Genomic DNA, 20,787 nt, shown 5'->3' with positions numbered 1-20,787 from the left:
AAAATTTTCCTTAAAGTATTATTTTTTGAGATGACTAAAGTTACTGCAACAACAAATATACTTAAATACATGTAATTTTGTCCTTGAAACATTTAATTGAAATACTGTAGAATTCCATTCATTCCTATGGAGGACTGCTCCTACTGGTGAGAGCCAATATGGCCGACCGGTGGCTTCAAAGCCTCTCAATGGCCAATACAAAGCATTTGCAATCCAGGGTTTATATACATCATTGGCGCAAACACCTAAAAAAAAAAGTGTGTGTCTCAAAGACTTTAGATTCTTTACTTGTGCATTCATATTCCATGTATTCCATTCTGGTTTGTCTGACAATCTGTGTTTCTTTTCCAGAGATCTGATCCTGAACCCCAGTAGTTACTGAAAGGAGAAGCCAGTGCTTACAGGTTACTGTGAAGGACAACATAAACCATTATATGCGCTCACTGCATGCTTGTTACTCTGCGTAGAACACTAAGTTGTTTAGCTATTACTCAGGACTATCTGAAATTCCTTTGGCTATTTATTCATTCTATATTCAGATATTTAAATATTTCTACTGTTACATTGTTCAGCGTTAGAGTGCATTCTCAGTGTGGTGCTTCAGTTAGTTTTGAGATTACTAACCCTTAGCCTACTATTCGATGTACTTTTAAGTGAATTATACTTTTTAAAATCAGGTTGTATGATGAGTCTGTATTGTTGTACTTGAACTAAATAGTAAATATGAATTTTCTGAGGTAAAGTTTGATTTAATTCATTATTTTAAAACATTTGATTCCTTTTAGCAGCTACAATATGATACAGCAGCAGGTGGCAATGTTGGAACTAACATAAGATGTGTGTAACCAACCTTTATTTTGAAAAACGATCCAGAAAGTAGATGACATTTGTTCCCTCGATGTGTTTCATGACGTGTGAAAACATGCGCAATGATGCCCCCAATCTGTGATTTAGTGCATTATTATTGGGCATAGTAAGCCACCTCAATAGCCTATTTGCAACCATTAGCAGTAAAAAGTATGTGGACACCTCTTCAAATTAGTGGATTCGGCTATTTCAGCCACACCCATTGCTGACAGGTGTATAAAATCGAGCACACAGCCATGCAATCTCCATAGATAAACATTGGCAGTAGAATGGTCCGTACTGACTTGCCTAGTTAAATGAAGGTTAAATAAAAAGCTGAAGAGCTCAGTGACTTTCAACGTAGCACCGTCATAGGATGCCACCTTTCCAACAAGTCAGTTAGTCAAATGAATGCCCTGCTAGAGCTGCCCAGGTCATTAGAGAATTTGGCACTTCATCCAACCGGCCTCACAACCGCAGACCACGTGTAACCAAACCAGCCCAGGACCTCCACACACCGGCTTCTTCACCAGCAGGATCGTCTGAGATCAGCCACCCGAACAGCTGATGAAACTGTGGGTATGCACAACTGATGAACTTCTGCACAAACTGTCTCAGGGAAGCTCATCTGCGTGCTCGTTGTCTTCACCAGGGGATTCACCTGATTGCAGTTCGGCATTGTAAACCGACTTCAGTGGAGCAAATGCTCACCTTTGATGGTCACTGGCACGCTGGAGAAGTGTACCGGGGAGATGGCAGAGTGTCCCATGGTGGCAGTGGGGTTATGGTAAGGGCAGGCATAATCTACAGACAATGAACACAATTGCATTTTATCGATGGCAATTTGAATGCGAAGAGATGCCGTGATGAAATCCTGAGGCCCATTGTCTTGACATTCATCCGCCACTATCACCTCATGTTTTAGCATAATGAACAGCCCCATGTCGCAAGGACTGTACACAATTCCTGGAAGCTGAAAATGTCCCAGTTCTTCCATGACCTGCATACTCACCAGACACGTCACCCATTGAACATGTTTGGGATGCTCTGGATCAACTTGTACGACAGTGTGTTCCAGTTCCTGCCAATATCCAGCAACTTTGCATAGCCATAGGAGTGGGACAACATTCCACAGGCCACGATCAACAGCCTGATCAACTCCATGTGATGGAGATGTGTCGAGCTGCATGAGGCAAATGGTGGTCACACCAGACACTGACTGGTTTTCTGATCCATGCCCCCATCTTTTTTTTTTTAAGGTATCTGTGACCAACAGATGCATATCTGTACTCCCAGTCATGTGAAATCCATAGATTAGGACCTAATGAATTTATTTATATTGGCTGATTTCCTTATATGAACTGTAACTCAGTAAAATCTTTGAAATTGTTGCATGTTGCATTTATATTTTTGTTCCGAGAGAAAGAGAGTATGTGCGTGCGTGCGTGTTGATGACCTATGCCACCCCAGGTTTAAACAAGATCATGGGGAGCTCTGCCTATTAATGCAGTACAATATAGCTTCTAAGATCTGGTGGGAGCTCACGCTGTTTTACCCAGGAAAGAGGCTGACTGGAATAACTTTAATTTATTTCAGACAATGACACTTTTAAAGGTAGAGTCAGCAATATGACATAGATGGAGATGTAGATGCGTCGGTTCTGTTCAGAGGCAACCTTACATGAGTTGGGCTAACAAACAAAGGGATGGGTTAACAGTATGACTAATATATATCTGTGTCTTGACAGCAAATGTTATGACATTCTCCCCTGGGGTTCTATATTACTATTGAAATTAAAGGACTTATTTTGGTGTAACAGTATAACCTTAGTCCGTCCCCTCGCGCGAACCAGGGACCCTCTGCACACATCAACAACTGACACCCACGAAACATCGTTACCCATCGCTCCACAAAGGCCGCGGGTTGCATCACTGTCTGGTATGGCATCTGCTCCGCCTCCGACCGCAAGGCACTACAGAGGGTAGTGCGTACGGCCCAGTACATCACTGAGGCAAAGCTTCCTGCCATCCACGACCTCTATACCAGGCAGTGTCCTGAGGAAGGCTCTAAAAAATGTCAGACTCCAGCCACGCTAGTCATAGACTTTTCTCTCTGCTACGCGGTCAAAGTCTAGGTCCAAGAGGCTTCTAAACAGCTTCTATCCCAAAGCCATAAGACTGCTGAACATCTAATCAAATGGCTACCCAGACTATTTGCTCCCCCCCTCCATATTTTACGCAGATGCTACTCTGTTATTGTCTATACATAGTTACTTTAATAACTCTACCTACATGAACATATTACCTCGACTAACCGGTGCCCTGGCACATTGACTCTGAACCGGTACCCCCTGTATATAGCCTCGCTATTGTTATTTTACAGCTGCTCTTTAATTATTTGTTACTTTTATTTATTTTTGAATGTAATTTTCTTAAAACTGCATTGTTGGTTAAGGGATTGTAAGTAAGCATTTCGAATGCTTGGAGACGTAGATGCGGTTTCAGCACTACTGCGCTTCAGCATGTTTTGGGAGTCAAGCAAGAGTTGACTCCAACTCCAATCACAGAAGTTGAAGTTGACGTCAAAAATCCTGGAGTTGTTCGCTACTGTATGTAAACAATAGCCGAATGTAGTCGACCTAAGCAAGTTGTGGAATCAGCTTTAAGTGTTTGCGGTTCGTGCGAATTGCATCAGTATTGAAAATACAAAACGGAAATACAAACCAGCATACCAAAGATTTTAATTCTATCTGTGAGCATTCTGAAGGTCGGGTTGATAACACCTTCCAGTGGATATTTTGTATCAGATTACTATCTCTGACATAGAGACAAAATCGGCGGACAACAGGTCAAATTAGTTGAAATTAAGTTTGTTCAACATTCTGACTTGTAATGGGACTGTTCGGCAATGCTGAGCCTACATGTTAGAGACTAGAGTGTAAGTATTTCACTCTCGGATTCTAAAGAGGCTATAATCTCACTATACATGTGAATACGAACGGCAAGGGTTCCATGCTTGCAGTGTCCTTCTTGGTGTCAATCTCAATCGTCAGGGGCTTCCTGTCGGTTCTGGCTACACTCCATTTCCACACGAAGAGCAGCGTAGCTTTCTTCCATTATTTGACACACTGCTCATACGACTGTTGCCGTTAAAGTTTCCATAATGGAATCTACACGCGCACGAAAAACGACGAAGTTGGACATCTTTGTTATTATTTAGCTAGCAAACAAACTTTCCAGAGTAAAACCCTTATGTGGTTAAACAATTTACTTCCGGTGACAGTTTACCGTCAACACTGAGATCACAGAGATGTCTTTGCTGAGATAAAGCTAAATGTATTACTCTCATTCTCAAAGACATTACCTTTTTCAAATTTCCCATGTTGATTTATTTCTTTTGAACTTTAACACAAGCATGTTCATTGTGACAAAATCTTAGTTTTGCCTGATTATTTTCAACACTTTGCGTCACAAATACTGTAGGAATTTATACAATAAAAAGTTGAACATTTTAGACAATAATAACCAACATGAACTAATATAACAATCTGCAGTCAAACGTTTAGTGTCACTTCTTTTTATAACATTTTTACAAAATACAAAAATAAACAGGTAACAACCTTTAAGCAATCATACACATACAATTTACAATCAATTCAGAAAACACAATCCCAAATCACAACACAACCTATAATTTCCGTGCATGAACTGTCTGGTGTCTTATCAGATTGCTCAGAAAGGAGAAGTTCTTCCCACACTGGGCGCAGTGGAACAGTTTCTCACCCGTATGGACGCTCTGATGCACTTTTAAATTACTGGAATGAGAGAACTGTTTCCCGCATTGAGCGCATCTGAAAGGTTTCTCCCCTGTGTGTACTCTCTGGTGCCGCTTCAGGCTGCACAGCTGGCTGAACTGCTTCCCACACAGGGCACACTCGTACGGTTTCTCCCCCGTGTGGACCCTCTGGTGCATCTTGAGCTGGCACAGGTGAGGGTACTCCCTCCCGCAGAAGGTGCACCTGTAGGACCTCGCCCCCTCCTCCCTAGACCCTCTGTCCTGATGAGTCCCAGTCATGTCACCCAGGTGGGTGTCGGGGGCGCTCCCCTCGAAATCCACCCAGGTGGGGTACTGCAGCTCCCCGGTACCCGTGGCGTATGGAGCAGTGGCGGTGGCTGCGGGGTTCTGAAAGGTGCCGAGGCGGTTGTTGAAAGCGCCGTCCATGCCAATGGTGTAGAAGTGATTGTCAGGTGAGTTCTGTCTCGCTGCTGGCTGGACACCTGGGTGAGGATGATGATGATAAGTGTTACTCGAATGTCCTCCAAGAAGCATGGCATCTGCTTCACTATGTCCTCCTTGATGATGCCTGTGTTCCATGATGTCACCTTGTCTCCACAACGAGGGCGTGCCATCCCCATCGTCAACAGGAAGGGGGTCGATAACTATGACCTCAGACATGACCTCTGAATCGACCTGGGAATACTCATGTTCACCCCGCACCATCTGAGAAAGTGGGGGAATAGGGTTCACCTTTGTGAGAGGCGAGGGGCTTCCTGAGACCGTCTCGGCAGCATAACTAGAACAAGATGGCCGATCATTCGCTGTATCACTGACTCTTTGCTTACGGGAGTTTACAGGCATATCGGTTGTTCTCTTGGGGTTCAGGCTGCACTGCTGTTTAGCAGCAGGTCCTGGACCTGTGAGTTGGAGCACCTGGCTCAGGCTCTCAGGCTCCGGGTCTGACTTGAAAACAGTGTCTGATCTGTTGACAGTCACTATGCTGTGTTTGGTTCTGAGCTGCTCAGTGAGCTCTGTTTGGTCCGTGTCTAGAGAGGTCTGTGTGTTTGGGTCTGTCATTCTGTGGCCACTATCAGTGCCTGAAGAGACAACAGAAGCATGATGGTCATATGTAGTCAAATAAAAACAATGAGGTTGTCAATCAGTATGTCATTTTTCATTACAACAATCCATAAATCCTTACCTGGCATCTCCCTCAGACCCTCTTCTTTCTTCCATGGCTGGAGGTCTCTCTCCCCTTCCACAGTAGATTTGGCCTGAAAAGAGGAGGGAGGAATTAAGTAGACAGACATGAGCTCTACAAAGCTCTCAAACAAATGCAGGTCTATTAGAACTCAGATATTACTAGGCTATAATATTGATCAACTGGCTTGAATGAAGTTGTTAATTTACTGACTCAACTCATGGACACAGAACATCTAAAGCTTCTCAAAACATGAAACTAAAACTGGACCTCAATAATTCACTGTAATTTTGAAAGAAAAATGTCCTTTCCTTACAATATATTTAGGGTCAATGTGAGAATATATATTTAGAGTCAAGAAGCACCATGGAATTATTTGAAAAATATTATTTATTGATGGAATTATAGGATTTAATGAACAAACAGCAACAGCCATTGGTGAAATTGGTACAAAAGAACAGAACGTTTTTCAGTCTCACAGTACAATTTCAGTATCTGCTATAACTTTAGTGTGAGGCACGCAGTATTATTAGAAAAACACAACCATTATCAGCCTTAACAGTCAATGTGAGTGATGCTGTTGGCCTTAAAGAAGCCAAGAAAATGTAAGTCTTTGTAGATAATGTAAATATGAACCACGTTGTATTGTAGACGTATGAGACCAGGGCAAACATCCTGCAGACAAACGACTACGTTAGAACCAATGGCGTTTGAACTCATGATATTGCTATAACAGCTTTTTTCAATAGGAATCTGTTGTTCTGTGTCAGTTATCAATGATGAAGCTTCTGATGTCTTTTCAGATTGCTGGTGTGAGAGAACCTGCGTCCGCAATGTGCACAACTGAAGGGCTTCTCGCCAGTGTGGACGTTTAGGTGCATTTGGAGATGGCTGGCGCCCTCAAAGCTCTTCTCACAGAAGTTGCAGGCGAACCCCCGCTTTCTGGTGTGGATGACAGCGTGCTGCTGCAAATCACTCTCGTGGACAAACTTCTTATTGCAGCTCAGGAAACCGTACTGTCGTTCTACGGTGCCAGGTCTAACGTCTGTGGCGAGATTACTCAAATGACAGGAAGTTGTGGTGCTTGGTCTAAAATGGCTGACAGGAAGTGAGGTATGAGCTGGTTGTTGAACTCCTCTTCCTGGTATTTCAGAGGGTCTATGGAGGCTTGCCAACGAGCACCAACTATCTTTGTTGGCCTCACCTGCATTTCCTGTGTCAAGATGGGTGCCTGTATTTATCTCTGAGGGCCGGAAGACGGGTGAAACCAATTGCGTCATGTCATGGCGAATCATTGGTGCGTTTCTGTTAAACACTCCCACTCCCTGCTTATTTCCAGGTCCATTGACCTGTGGTGTAGTAGCTGTACCCACCTGACCCCACCTCATTTCTGTGGCAGAGCTAGTCTGTGTTTCTGGGCCCACTGGGCCACTCCCTAGGTCCATTACTTTAGTGTGAGCAGCAGAGGCGCCATCATCAGTTGCTACTACCTCTCTCCACACCTGGTTTAAAGAATCTCTTAGGAGATTGAGGCCACCGTTCATGTCACACTTAGTGTCCAGACTCTGTCTCTCTGCTCTGGGTTCAAATCCTGTGTGCTGCTGGGGTCCCTGGTTCACATTCCCTGTTTCTGACTGGAAGACGACGTCAGATCCACTGACCTCCATAGCGGTGTTGTTGTTGCCTCTGGGGCCACTGGACTGGAAGGCGGGGTCCTCTGTGGTGGCTGCAGTCAGTTGGGTGGTTAGCTCTCTGCTGCCCTCCACTGTTCTGGCTGGGTGACTGATCCTAGAGTCCTGGTCATCTGCTTCTCCCTCCACCTTGATGATCAGCAGGTCTGGTTGCCCTTCCTCTGTCTCTGCTGACTGCTGATGGGGTTAAGTGGGAGAGATGAGTGAGACAGAGCATACACTATCTACTGAATGGAGATATGGGCATGACATGGGATTTAGTGAAATTCATAGTAGTTGTCTTGTTGTTATTGTGTTATAACCAGTGGTGTAGTGGAGGGTAAACTCCACCTTCTGTAGTTTACACATGCCTTTACAAACCTTTGGCACAAAAATGCATTGAAAGTATAGAGAGTGTTACTTTACTCACTCTGTACGGCAATAAGAGTTTACCCACCTATTTTTTTTACCACTACATCACTAGTTATAATGTGCTGACATACACATCTATACAGACATAACCTCATCCTCAGGTGGAAGTGTCTGGTGTGCGAGACTAAAACAGATATAAGTCTGTGACAGTCTAAAATCGGCTGTTAAAATTGGAACTTACCTCATCACTTGTAGCAGCCATATGCTTTGATGGAGAGACATCCTCTTGGTCCACATCTATGGGCTGTCTGTCTCTTGGTATGCTGCTGTTCCCAAAACTCCTGTTGGAAAGTCTGTTTCTGCTTTGCCAAGTAGGTCCTGGAAATAAAGGGGGAGGTTAATTTGACCCCATCCATCAATGGTGTTTTACAAAGTACAAAGCAAGCATAATACCTTCATGATGTATGTTATGTGTCTATAGAGCTAGAAGGATCCTAGCCTGTCTGTAGAGCTAGAAGGATCCTAGCTGTGTTGACAGTACAAAGTCAGCATGATACATCCTCAAATCAAATTTTATTGGTCATGTCACGTACACATATTTTGCAGATGTTATCACAGGTGTAGCGAAATGCTTGTGTTCCTAGCTCCATCAGGGCTGTAATACCTAACAATACAAAACAATACACACACATCCAAAAAAGAAAAAGAAAGGAATTAAGAAATATCAGAACGACCAATGTCAGAGTCCGGAATAAATATATATGTATATGATGGTATAAATAGACAGTATGGACAGTATGTTAATAGAAAAGGTGTGTACAGCAGTAGTTATATAGGATGAGCCTTGACTAGAATACATTACATACATATAAAGTGGGTAAAACAGTATGTACACATTATTAAAGTGACCAGTGTTCAATGACTGTGTACATAGGGCAGCAGTCACTAAGGTGCAGGGTAGAGTATCGGGTGGTAGCCGGGCTAGTAACAGTGACTAAGTTCAGGGCAGGGTACTGGGCGGAGGCAGTCTAGTGGGAACAGTCTGATGGCCTGGAGATAAAAGCAGTTTTTCAGTCTCTCGTTCCCTGCTTTGATGCACCTGTAATGTCTCCACCTTCTAGATAGTAGCGAGTGAACAGGCCATGGCTCGGGTGGCTGAGGTCCTTGATATTCTTCTTGGCCTTCCTGTGACACCGGTGCTGTAAATGTCCTGGAGGGCAGGCAAGGGTGCCCCCGGAAATACGTTGGGCTAACCGCACCACCCTCTAGAGAGCCCTGCGGTTGCAGACGGTGCAATAGCAGTACCAGGTGGTGATACAGTCCGAAAGGATGCTCTCAATGGTGCATCTGTAGGTTTATGAAGGTCTTTGGGGCCAAGCCAAATTTCTTCAGCCTATTGAGGTGGATCTCAATAATACATCTAGGCCCAAACTGTATTGACAGTACATAAATCATGGCTGTATTATACTTGCTTTGAACTTTGTAAAACACAATTGATGGATGGGGTCAAATTGAAGATTCATGTTTTATTTCACCTTTATTTAACCAGGTAGGCTAGTTGAGAAGAAATTCTCATTTGCAACTGCGACCTGGCCAAGATAAAGCAAAGTAGCTCGACACATACAACAACAAAGAGTTATACATGGAATAAACAAACATACAATCAATAATACAGTAGAAAAAGTCTATATACAGCATGTGCAAATGAGGTAGGATAAGGGGGGTAAGATAATATAAATAGGCCATGGTGGCGAAGTAATTACAATATAGCAATTAAACACTGGAATGGTAGAATGTGCAAAAGATGAATGTGCAAGTAGAGATACTGGTATGCAAAGGAGCAAAATAAATAAATAAGGTATGGGGATGAGGTAGTTGGATGGGCTATTTACAGATGGGCTATGTACAGGTGCAGTGATCTGTGAACTGCTCTGACAGCGGGTGCTGAAAGCTAGTGAGGGAGATATGAGTCTCCAGCTTCAGTGATATTTGCAGTTCGTTCCAGTCATTGGCAGCAGGGAACTGGAAGGCGGCCAAAGGAAGAATTGGTTTTGGGGGTGACCAGTGAGATATACCTGCTGGAGCACGTGCTACAGGTGGGTACTGCTATGGTGACCAGTGAGCTGAGATAAGGCGGGGCTTTACCTAGCAGAGACTTGTAGATGACCTGGAGCCAGTGGGTTAACGAGAGTGTACAGGTCGCAGTGGTGGGTAGTATATGGGGCTTTGGTGACAAAACGGATGGCACTGTGATAGACTGCATCCAATTTGTTGAGTAGAGTGTTGGAGGCTATTTTATAGATGACATCACCGAAGTCGAGGATCGGTAGGATGGTCAGTTTTACGAGGGTATGTTTGGCAGCATGAGTAAAGGATGCTTTGTTGCGAAATAGGAAGCCAATTCTAGATTTAATTTTGGATTGGAGATGCTTAATGTGAGTCTGGAAGGAGAGTTTACAGTCTAACCCACAGGTGTCAAACTCATTCCACGGGGGGCCGAGTGTCTGCGGGTTTTCGCTCCTCCCTTGTACTTGATTGATGAATTAACATCACTAATTAGTTAGGAACTCCCCACACCTGGTTGTCTAGGGCTTTATTGAAAGGAAAAACCAAAAACCTGCAGACACTAGGCCCTCCGTGGAATGAGTTTGACACCCCTGGTCTAACCAGACACATAGGTATTTGTAGTTGTCCACATATTCTAAGTCAGAACCATCCAGAGTAGTGATGCTGGACGGGCGGGCAGGTGCGGGCAGCGATCGGTTGAAGACCATGCATTTAGTTTTACTTGGATTTATGAGCAGTTGGAGGTCACGGAAGGAGAGTTGTATGGCATTGAAGCTCGTCTGGAGGTTAGTTAATAGTGTCCAAAGAAGGGCCAGATGTATACAGAATGGTGTCGTCTGTGTAGAGGTGGATCAGAGAATCACCAGCAGCAAGAGCGACATCATTGATGTATACAGAGAAGAGAGTCCGCCCGAGAATTTAACACTGTGGCACCCCCATAGAGACTGCCAGAGGTCCGGACAACAGGCCCTCCGATTTGACACACTAAACTCTATCAGAGAAATAGTTGGTGAACCAGGCGAGGCAGTCATTTGAGAAACCAAGGCTGTTGAGTCTGCCAATAAGAATGTGGTGATTGACACAGTCGAAAGCCTTGGCCAGGTCGATGAATACGGCTGCACAGTAATGTCTATTATCGATGGCGGTTATGATATTGTTTAGCACCTTGAGCGTGGCTGAGGTGCACCCATGACCAGCTCTGAAACCAGATTGCATAGCGGAGAAGGTACGGTGGAATTCGAAATGGTCGGTAATCTGTAATTTAATTTAAGATACGTGCACATTGTCAAATTCATCATCATCACAAACCTGTCGTTACCGTCTCTCGATTGCTGTTTCTGTTTAGCAGGCGTATTCCATGGAAGCGATTGTGGACGGATCCATCTGAAAACTTTGTTCTCTCCGCTCGAAATCTGGTGATCTGAAGTTCCATCAATTTCATTTTCCTCCGGAGAAATTCGTTCTCCTTGTGGCTTTGGGACATCTTCAGGTGTACAACCGCATAGCCATCGTCAACAACTTTGCAGATTTCGGCTACAGCCGCGTTGGCTAGCACCTCCATGATTGAGGCTATCTGCGCCTGGAAATCGACCACGGAACCCGACATTGTCCTCCAGAAGCGTTTGGATCCTTTTCAATATGAAAACAGTCTTTATGTTTTCTATATTATGAGTATCTACAGTTATCTAGCTAGCTATTAAAACAAATACAATCATACCAGAAACTAAACATGGATAGCTAGCTAGCTTTGTTTGTAGCTCGCTGGAGAGATTATTGTTCCTGTTCCTCATCACAGTAATGTAATCATATGCTGGACTTGAAAGTTGGACACCGCCACCTACTGTACAGGAGTGCTCCACAATAACAACAATGTTGTAGCTATGTAATAAACATGTTTTCTGGTGTAAACAATATTTCATGATTTTTCTAAAATAAAGCATTTAACTATTTCTGGTATTTCTAATAGAAATAAACGACAAACAGTTCATTGACTTAAAAAAAAAGTAAATTACAACAGTATGACAGACTAGCCTACTATACATAATATATATGAATTCCATCAACATCTTTACAGCCTATCAATCTGATAGTAAATCTAAAGTATATTGTTGACAGGCAAATGGAAATCATTTTTTAATTACTGTTCACCTATACACATTCATAAGGATGTTTAAAATATTTACTTGTCATAACTTATACATGATCAGTCCACTCTGGACCAAGCATCAAGCCAGTTGAACTGAAAACACAACCACTACACACAGAGGGTAGCGTTCAATGTGGAAACCATTCAAACGGTTCAAAACACATAGACCTAGTTTTCATATGAAAACCCCACTAGTGTGAAGCCGAGCCATTTCCCTTAAGTCTAGGGCCAGGACGTGTTCCCTGGTCTGGTCACGTGGTGAGGAAAAACTCCTGCCCCTGCCTTTCATTATGTCACAGGTGGAGCAGTGTTAAGTTGTCCCTAGATGCTGATCTTAGGTCAGTAAAAAAAAAAAAATCCACTAATGGTTAATGTTTTCCATGTCTTTGGGGAACCTGTTGGAGAGTAATCCTTTGGGATGAAAAGTGTCCACCTGACACTCAAAACGCAGAACGAGGGAGAACTGTAGGGTGAGGTCCAAGTTGCCAGATATCAATGGACAACTTGCAACTTGGACCTCGATCCTACAGTTCTCCCTTACTCTGCGTTTTGAGTGTCAGGGGGACACTTCTCTGTCTGTCCAGACTCTATTCCCCCTCTTTGACAGTAGTATGGCCTGAAAGGAGGAGGGAATTAAGTTGACAAACATGAGCTCTACAAAGCTCTAAAACAAATGCAGGTCTAATATAACTCAGCTATTACTAGGCTATAATATTGATCAAATGGCTTGAATTAAGTTGTTAATTTACTGATTTAACTCATTGACACAGAAAATGTAAATCTTCTCTGTCCTCAAAACATTTGAAAGTCAAATTGGACTGCATTAATTTCCTGTACTTTTGAAAGGAAAAAATCCTTTCCTTCCAATTTCCTGATTTAATTTGGAAGCAAAGTGAGAATATATATTTAGGGTCAAACTATTAAAGGTCAATATATATTTAGGGTCAATTTATTATGCCTGTTTGACAGGTACACCCACCTAGTATTGGGTCGGACCCCCCTTTTCCTTCAGAACAACCTGAATTATTCGGGGGAATTGATTCTACAAGTCTGAAACGTTCCACAGGGATGTTGGTCCATGTTGACGCGATGGCATCACACAGTTGCTGCAGATTGGATGGCGGTACACCCCCGCCACCAGCCTGTACTGTTGACACCAAGCAGGATGGGTCCATGGACTCGTGCTGCTTACGCCAAATCCTGACTCTGCCATTAGCATGACGCAACAGGAAATGGGATTCATCGGACCAGGCAATTTTTTTCCACTCCTCAATTGTTGTTGATTGCGTGCCCACTGGAGCAGCTTCTTCTTGTTTTTAACTGATAGGAGTGGAACCCGATGTGGTTGTCTGCAGCAATAGCCCATCCATGACAAGGACCGATGAGTTGTGCGTTCCGAGATGCCGTTCTGCACACCACTGATGTACTACGCTGTTATTTGTTTATTTGTGGCCCGCCTGTTAGCTTGCACGATTCTTGCCATTCTACTTCGACCTCTCTTATCAACGAGCTGTTTTCACCCACAGGACTGCTGTTGACTGGATGCTTTTTGTTTGTCACTCCAGCCTCAGGAAACCCTACACACTGTCGTGTGTGAAAAGCCCAGGAGGTCGAACATTTCTGAGATACTAGACCTGGTGTGCCTGGCATCGACGATCATACCACGCTCAAAGTCGCTTAGTTCACTCCTTTTGCCCATTCTAACGTTTAATCGAACAGTAACATTGCCTCAATGCCTGTCTGTCTGCTTTGTATAGCAAGCCACGGCCACGTGACTCACTGTCTGTAGGAGCGTTCCATTTTCTTGAACGGGGTGGTGTACCTAATAAACTGGGCAGTGAGTGTATATTTAGGGTCAATATTTAGGGTCAATCTATATAGGATCATTCTAGACTGAACAAAAATATAAACGCAACATGCAACAATTTCAAAGAATTTACTGAGTTACAGTTCATATAAGGAAATCAGTCAATTAAGATACATAAATTAGGCCCTAATCTATGGATTTCACATGACTGGGAATACAGATATGCATCTGTTGTTCAGATACTTAAAAAAAAAAAGGTAGAGGCGTGGATCAGAAAACCATTCAGTATCTGGTGTGGCCACCATTTGCCTCATGCAGCGCGACACATATCCTTCACATAGAGTAGATGAGGCTGTTGATTGTAGCCTGTGGAATGTTGTCCCACTCTGCTTCAATGGCTGTGCTGCTGGATATTGGCGGGAACTGGAACACACTGTTGATCCCGAGCATCCCAAACATGCTCAATGGGTGACATGGTGAGTATGCAGGCCATGGAAGAACACTTTCAGCTTCCAATAATTGTGTACAGATCCCTGCGGACATGGGGCCGTGTATTATCATGCTGAAACAGGTGATGGCGGCGGATGAATGGCACGACAATGGGCCTTAGGATCTCGTCACGGTATCTCTGTGCATTGAAATGGTCATCGTTAAAATGCAATTGTGTTCGTTGTCTGTAGCTTATGCCTGCCCACAACATAACCCCCCGCCACCTGTCCGGCCGACCGGTCCAATATCTGTCCGGCCGACCGGTCCAATATCTGTCCGGCCGACCGGTCCAATATCTGTCCGGCCGACCGGTCCAATATCTGTCCGGCCGACCGGTCCAATATCTGTCCGGCCGACCGGTCCAATATCTGTCCGGCCGACTGGTCCCTTCTGGTCAGAGGAGAAAGGAAGAGTCAGAGAGAAAGAGACAAAAGAACATCAACATGACCTTTCATGATGTGACGGGGAAGATAGCCAAATTGTTGGTATGGCGGAACAACACTCGTGTGAACATTCCCCTTCGATGGAATTGTGAACCTTTCTGCAGATGAGTTCATATCATATCTAATTCAATACATTTGAATTTGTCTGTTATTAGAAAGTCAATTTTCTTTCTCTCAATCTTTCATTTACATAGGTCAGGGATGAGCTGGGCTGGACCAAGAGTGTAAAATGTTACCGCTTGTGATTACATCACTGGTGAAAAGTCAGTGATAAAAATATATTCAGTTGACTTTCATCCCACTGGGCAAAAACTGGTTGAATCAACTTTGTTTCCACGTCATTTCAACCCAAAAAAATCAATGTGATGACATTGAATCAATGTGGAAAACTGATTGGATTTTCAAAAAGTCTCACGACTTCCGCCGAAGTCGGCTCCTCTCCTTGCTCGGGCGGAGTTCGGCGGTCGACGTCACCGGCTTTCTAGCCATCGCCGCTCCATTTTTCATGTATCCATTTGTTTTGTCTTGTTCCCTGCACACCTGGTTTTCATTCCCCAATCAATCTACATGTATTTATTCCTCTGTTCCCCATCATGTCTTTGTGTAAGATTGTTTGTGTTACGTGTCATTTTTGACGCGCCAGACTGGCTTGTTTTTTCACGAAGATGTTTACTGTTAAACATAATTATTGTGACTGTTTTGCGCGTTTTGCACTTTTGCCTAAATAAAGTGTGCGCCTGTTCACAAATCTCTGCTCTCCTGCACCTGACTTCGCTACCACTACGCAGACATCTGACAAAAAGTCATCAACGTAAGGGCATTTAGTCTTTTTTTCACCAAACTTTTTACCTAAATCCAATGACATGGTGACTTTTTTTGTTGATTTCATGTTAATTGACAACTGAACCAAATGTTAATCAAAACTAGACGTCAGTCAGGGCCCAGTGGGATGTTAGTCTGTCAGCCCTGTCTACTTTAACATCTCCCTCTCTCCTTCCCAACTTTCCCCCTCCTCTGGCTCGCTCTATTCCTGACACAGGCCTGATGAGCTGGACTCAGGTACAGAATGGACAGATAGGACCAGTCGGCCGGACGGCCAGATAGTAACAGATGGGTCCGGTTTATGTCGTGCCAATTCACTCTCTGGATGACACACATACACAATCCATGTCTCAATTGTCTCAATGCTAAAAACGACTTATTCAGCCTGTCTCCTCCCCTTCATCTACACTGATTGAAGTGGATTTAACAGGTGACATCAATAGGGGTATTTAGGGTCAAGAAGCACCATGGAATTCTTTGAAAAATATTATTTATTGATGGAATTCTAGGAATTGACAAACAAACAGCAACAGCAACAGCCATTGGTCAAATTGGTACAAAAGAACAGACAGTTTTTCAGTCTCACAGTACAACTTCAGTATCTGCTATAACTTTAGTGTGAGGAACGCAGTATTATTAGAAGAACACAACCATTATCAACCTTAACAGTCAATGTGAGTGATGTTGTTGGCCTTAAAGAAGCCAAGAAAACGTAACAGTCTTTGTAGATAATGTAAATATGAACCAAGTTGTATTGTAGATGTATGAGACGAGGGCAAACATCCAGCAGACAAACGACTACGTTAGAACCAATGGCGTTTGAACTCATGATATTGCTATAACAGCTTTTTTCAATAGTGTTAGGTTCTAATTCTCAGAGTAAACTACTCAACAGACACTATGAAAGCTTAACCAAGTTTATTCTCCCAGAGGATCAATACAGCTGCATTAGACAAAACATGTTTCCACCAACACAAGTATATATACTCCAATTTAGATGCACTCCTCCTTCTCTCTTACATCTGTTATGGTTCGACAGGAAGACGAAGTGATGGGGTAATAAACCGCTCCTCCTCCCTTAAGGTGACCTGACCTCAACCCCCTTGATGCCTAATCCAAAGCTCTCTCCCCTTATCAATGCCTGGCACATGTGATCGCTTCCCTGCCCAACTCACGGCTGTCATGGTGCCTGGTACCAGACTGTCTCTTCTCCTCCCAGAGGATCCCTCCCATAGGATCCCTGATTGCTAACAATAGCATATCCTGACATAATGTAAACGTTATACATTACCCTCTCTCCCTCAGTGACAAGAATAAGTATATTTCATATTCTCAGAACCCAACAATAGGAATCTTTTGCTTCTGTGTCAGTTTTCAATGATGAAGCTTCTGATGTCTATTCAGATTGCTGGATTGGGAGAACCTGCGCCCGCATTGTGCACAACTGAAGGGCTTCTCTCCAGTGTGGACGTTCTGGTGAACTTGGAGCTTGCTGGGGGACACAAAGCTCTTCTCACACAAGGTGCAGGCGAACACCCGCTTTCTGGTGTGGACGACGACGTGCTGCCGCAAGTCGCTCTCGTGAACAAACTTCTTATGGCAGCTCGGGCAACCGTACGGTCGTTCTATGGTGCCAGGTCTAATGTGAGTAGCAAGAATACTGGAGTGAGAGGAAGTTGCGGTGCTTGGTCTAAAATGGCCGACAGGAAGTGAGGTATGAGCTGGTTGTTGAGCTCCTCTTCCTGGTATTTCAGAGTGTCTATGGAGGCTTGCCAATGAGCGCAAACTAGCTTTGTTGGCCTCAACTGTATTTCCTGCATCAAGACGGGTGCTTGTATTTATCTCTGTGGGACGGAATCCAGGTGAAACCAATTGAATAGTGTTGTCTCTCATCGATTCGTGGCGTAGAGGGTGAATCGTTGGTGCGTTTCTGTTAAACACTCCCACTCCCTGCTTATTTCCAGTCCCATTGACCTGTGGTGTAGTAGCTGTACCCACCTGACCCCACTCAAAATCTCTATCTACCTGCTGGCCACTGGATACAGAGTCAATCACTATCACATGTTCTGATGAGGAATGGAACACCTTCGGGGAAAACCCGAGGACGACGTCAGATCCACTGACCTCCATAGCAGTGTTGTTGTAGTTGTTGTTGCCTCTGGGGCCACTGGACTGGAAGGCGGGGTCCTCTGTGGTGGCTGCAGTCAGTTGGGTGGTTAGCTCTCTGCTGCCCTCCACTGTTCTGGCTGGGTGGCTGATCCTAGAGTCCTGGTCATCTGCTTCTCCCTCCACCTTGATGATGAGCAGGTCTGGTTCCCCTTCCTCTGTCTGCTGGGGTTAAGTGGGAGAGATGAGTGAAACAGAGCATATGCTTTCTACATGCCTAAACATCAGACTGTTACCATGGTTAACCCGTGGATATTCAGTCTGAAAGAAGTCTGCCTAAAAAGACACAAGAGTCTCTAAAAGCCAGAAGAGTCTCTGCTGACTGCTGATGGGGTTAAGTGGGAGAGATGAGTGAGACAGAGCATACACTATCTACTGAATGGAGATATGGGCATGACATGGGATTTAGTGAAATTCATAGTAGTTGTCTTGTTGTTATTGTATTATAACCAGTGGTGTAGTGGAGGGTAAACTCCACCTTCTGTATTTTGTGCAAAAGCCTTCATAAAGACATTTGATAGAAGTAAAATAATACACCAATACAAATATAATTTTACATATACAGTGCATTCAGAAAGTATTCAGACCCCTTGACTTTTTCCACATTTTGTTTACGTTACAGCCTTATTCTAAAATTGATTAAATTGTTTTTTCCACTCATCAATCTACACACAATAGCCCATAATGACAAAGGTAAAGCAGGTTTTTAGACATTTTTGCAAAAAATGTTAAATAAATACAATGATATCACATTTATTTAAGTATTCAGACCCTTTACTCAGTACTTTGTTGAAGCACCTTTAGCAGCGATTACAGCCTCGAGTCTTCTTGGGTATGATGCTACAAACTTGGCACACCTATATTTGGGGAGTTTCTTCCATTCTTCTCTGCAGATCCTCTCAAGCTGTCAGGTTGGATGGGGAGCATCACTGCACAGCTATTTTCAGGTCTCTCCAGAGATGTTCAATCGGGTTCACGTCTGGGCTTTGACTGTGTGTTACGGGATTTTTATGAATAATGACTAAAATATTTATACATTTGACTTAGAATTATAACTAAACAGAATACTACTATATTTCTGTATGGATGAATGAATCTTATTATAATCATAATGCTGACTATAATGTGTTCCTTGTTAGAAAGAATGGAGTTACCTTCAGACAGGCTGGAATGATGTGTTCCTTACAGGACATTCTGTCTCTACCCAGGGAGGGGAGAGGCCTTGGGCTGGTTGTAGATTGTTTAACAGGTGGCAGACAACATAATGAGGCTGTGAACTGTATTGCCATTGTATCCGAGAGGAGGAAGGACATTTAAAAACCTATGACGTCATTATTATTATATAACCTGATGTAAATTGTACTATGATCAGTACTCTCGAGAATAAACGCTATTGATTCATTGATTTTAAGACTGGTTTCTGTCCATTTAATGCTGATAAGTATCTTACGAATTCTTATGTATGGGCAGAGTGTTTTAATTGAATTGGTTGATAAACATATAGGAATTAAATTCCTTTAACACTGTGCCACTCAAGGATATTCAGAGACTTGTCCCGAAGACACTCCTGTGTTGTCTTGGCTGTGTGCTTAGGGTAGTTGTCCTGTTGGAAGGTGAACCTTCACCCCAGTCTGAGGTCCTGAGCGCTCGGGAGCAGATTTTCATCTAGGATCTCTCTGTACTTTGCTCCGTTCATCTTTCCCTCATTCCTGACTAGTCTCCCCAGTGCCGCTGAAAAACATCCCCACAGCATGATGCTGCCACCACCATGCTTCACCGTAGGGATGGTGCCAGCTTTCCTCCAGACATGACGCTTGGCATAAAGTCCATAGAGTTCAATACACTTAGATTGGAGTCATTAAAACTAGTTTTTCAACCACTCCACAAATTTCTTGTTAGCAAACTATCGTTTTGGCAAGTCGGTTAGGACATCTACTTTGTGCATGACACAAGTCCTTTTTCCAACAATTGTTTACAGACAGATTATTTCACTTATAATTCACTGTATCACAATTCCAGTGGGTCAGAAGTTTACATACACTATGTTGACTGTACCTTTAAACAGCTTGGAAAATTCCAGAAAATTATGTCATGGCTTTATAAGCTTCTGATAGCCTAATAGACATATTTTGAGTAAATTGGATGTATACATGTGGATCTATTTCAAGGCCTACCTTCAAACTCAGTGCCTCTTTGCTTAACATCATGGGAAAATCAAAAGAAATCAGCCAAGACCTCAGAAAAAAAATTGTAGACCTCCACAAGTCTGGTTCATCATTGGGAGCAACTTCCAAATGCCTGAAGGTACCACGTTCATCTGTACAAGCAATAGTACGCAAGTATAAACACCATGGGACCACGCAGCCATCATAGCGCTCAGGAAGGAGACGCGTTCTGACTCCTATAGATGAACGTACTTTGGTACGAAAAGTGCAAATTAATCCCAGAACAACAGCAAAGGACCTTGTGAAGATGCTGGAGGAAACTATATCTAAATCCACAGTAAAATGAGTCCTATATCAACATAACCTGAAAGACCGCTCAGCAAAGAAGAAGCCACTGCTCCAAAACCGCCATAAAAAAGCCAGACTACGGTTTGCAACTGCACATGGGGACAAAGATCATATTTTTTGGAGAAATGTCCTCTGGTCTGATGAAACAAAAATATAACTGTTTGGCCATAATGAAAATCGTTATGTTTGGAGGAAAAAGGGGAAGGCTTGCAAGCCAAAGAACACCATCCCAACCGTGAAGCATGGGGGTGGCAGCATCATGTTGTGGGGGTGCTTTGCTGCAGGAGGGTCTGGTGCACTTCACAAAATAGATGGCATCATGAGGAAAGAGAATTATGTGGATATATTGAAGCAACATCAGTCAGGAAGTTAAAGATTGGTCGCAAATGGGCCTGTCAAATGGACAATGACACCAAGCATACTTCCAAAGTTGTGGCAAAATGTCTTAATGACAACTGAAAAAGCGTG

The 20,787-nt window shown here is 43.5% G+C and overlaps 1 protein-coding gene across 6 annotated transcripts in view; it reads right to left on the bottom strand.

Moving 5' to 3' along the window:
• Window positions 1-4,406: 4,406 nt before the first annotated feature.
• LOC120034911 (putative zinc finger and SCAN domain-containing protein 5D) overlaps window positions 4,407-20,787 on the bottom strand; it is a 37,157-nt gene continuing 20,776 nt past the window's right edge. For 4 of the 6 annotated variants that reach the window (XM_038981583.1, XM_038981585.1, XM_038981582.1 and 1 more), the window contains exons 4-7: window positions 17,765-17,971; window positions 7,486-7,692; window positions 5,825-5,897; window positions 4,407-5,720 (exon numbers count right to left, since the gene is read on the bottom strand). In XM_038981583.1, the coding sequence (XP_038837511.1) occupies window positions 4,534-5,720; window positions 5,825-5,897; window positions 7,486-7,692; window positions 17,765-17,971 (1,674 nt within the window). In that variant the 3' untranslated portion in view covers window positions 4,407-4,533. Of the gene's footprint in view, window positions 5,721-5,824; window positions 5,898-7,485; window positions 7,693-8,107; window positions 8,245-11,241; window positions 11,717-17,764; window positions 17,972-20,787 lie in introns of those variants that run through there. The other 2 variants (XM_038981587.1, XM_038981584.1) reach the window with 2 other exon arrangements.

Source organism: Salvelinus namaycush, chromosome 42 (genome assembly GCF_016432855.1).
Source record: "Salvelinus namaycush isolate Seneca chromosome 42, SaNama_1.0, whole genome shotgun sequence".
In the NCBI taxonomy this organism is placed as follows: Eukaryota; Metazoa; Chordata; class Actinopteri; order Salmoniformes; family Salmonidae; genus Salvelinus; species Salvelinus namaycush.
This window is presented reverse-complemented; position numbering and strand designations above follow the sequence as displayed.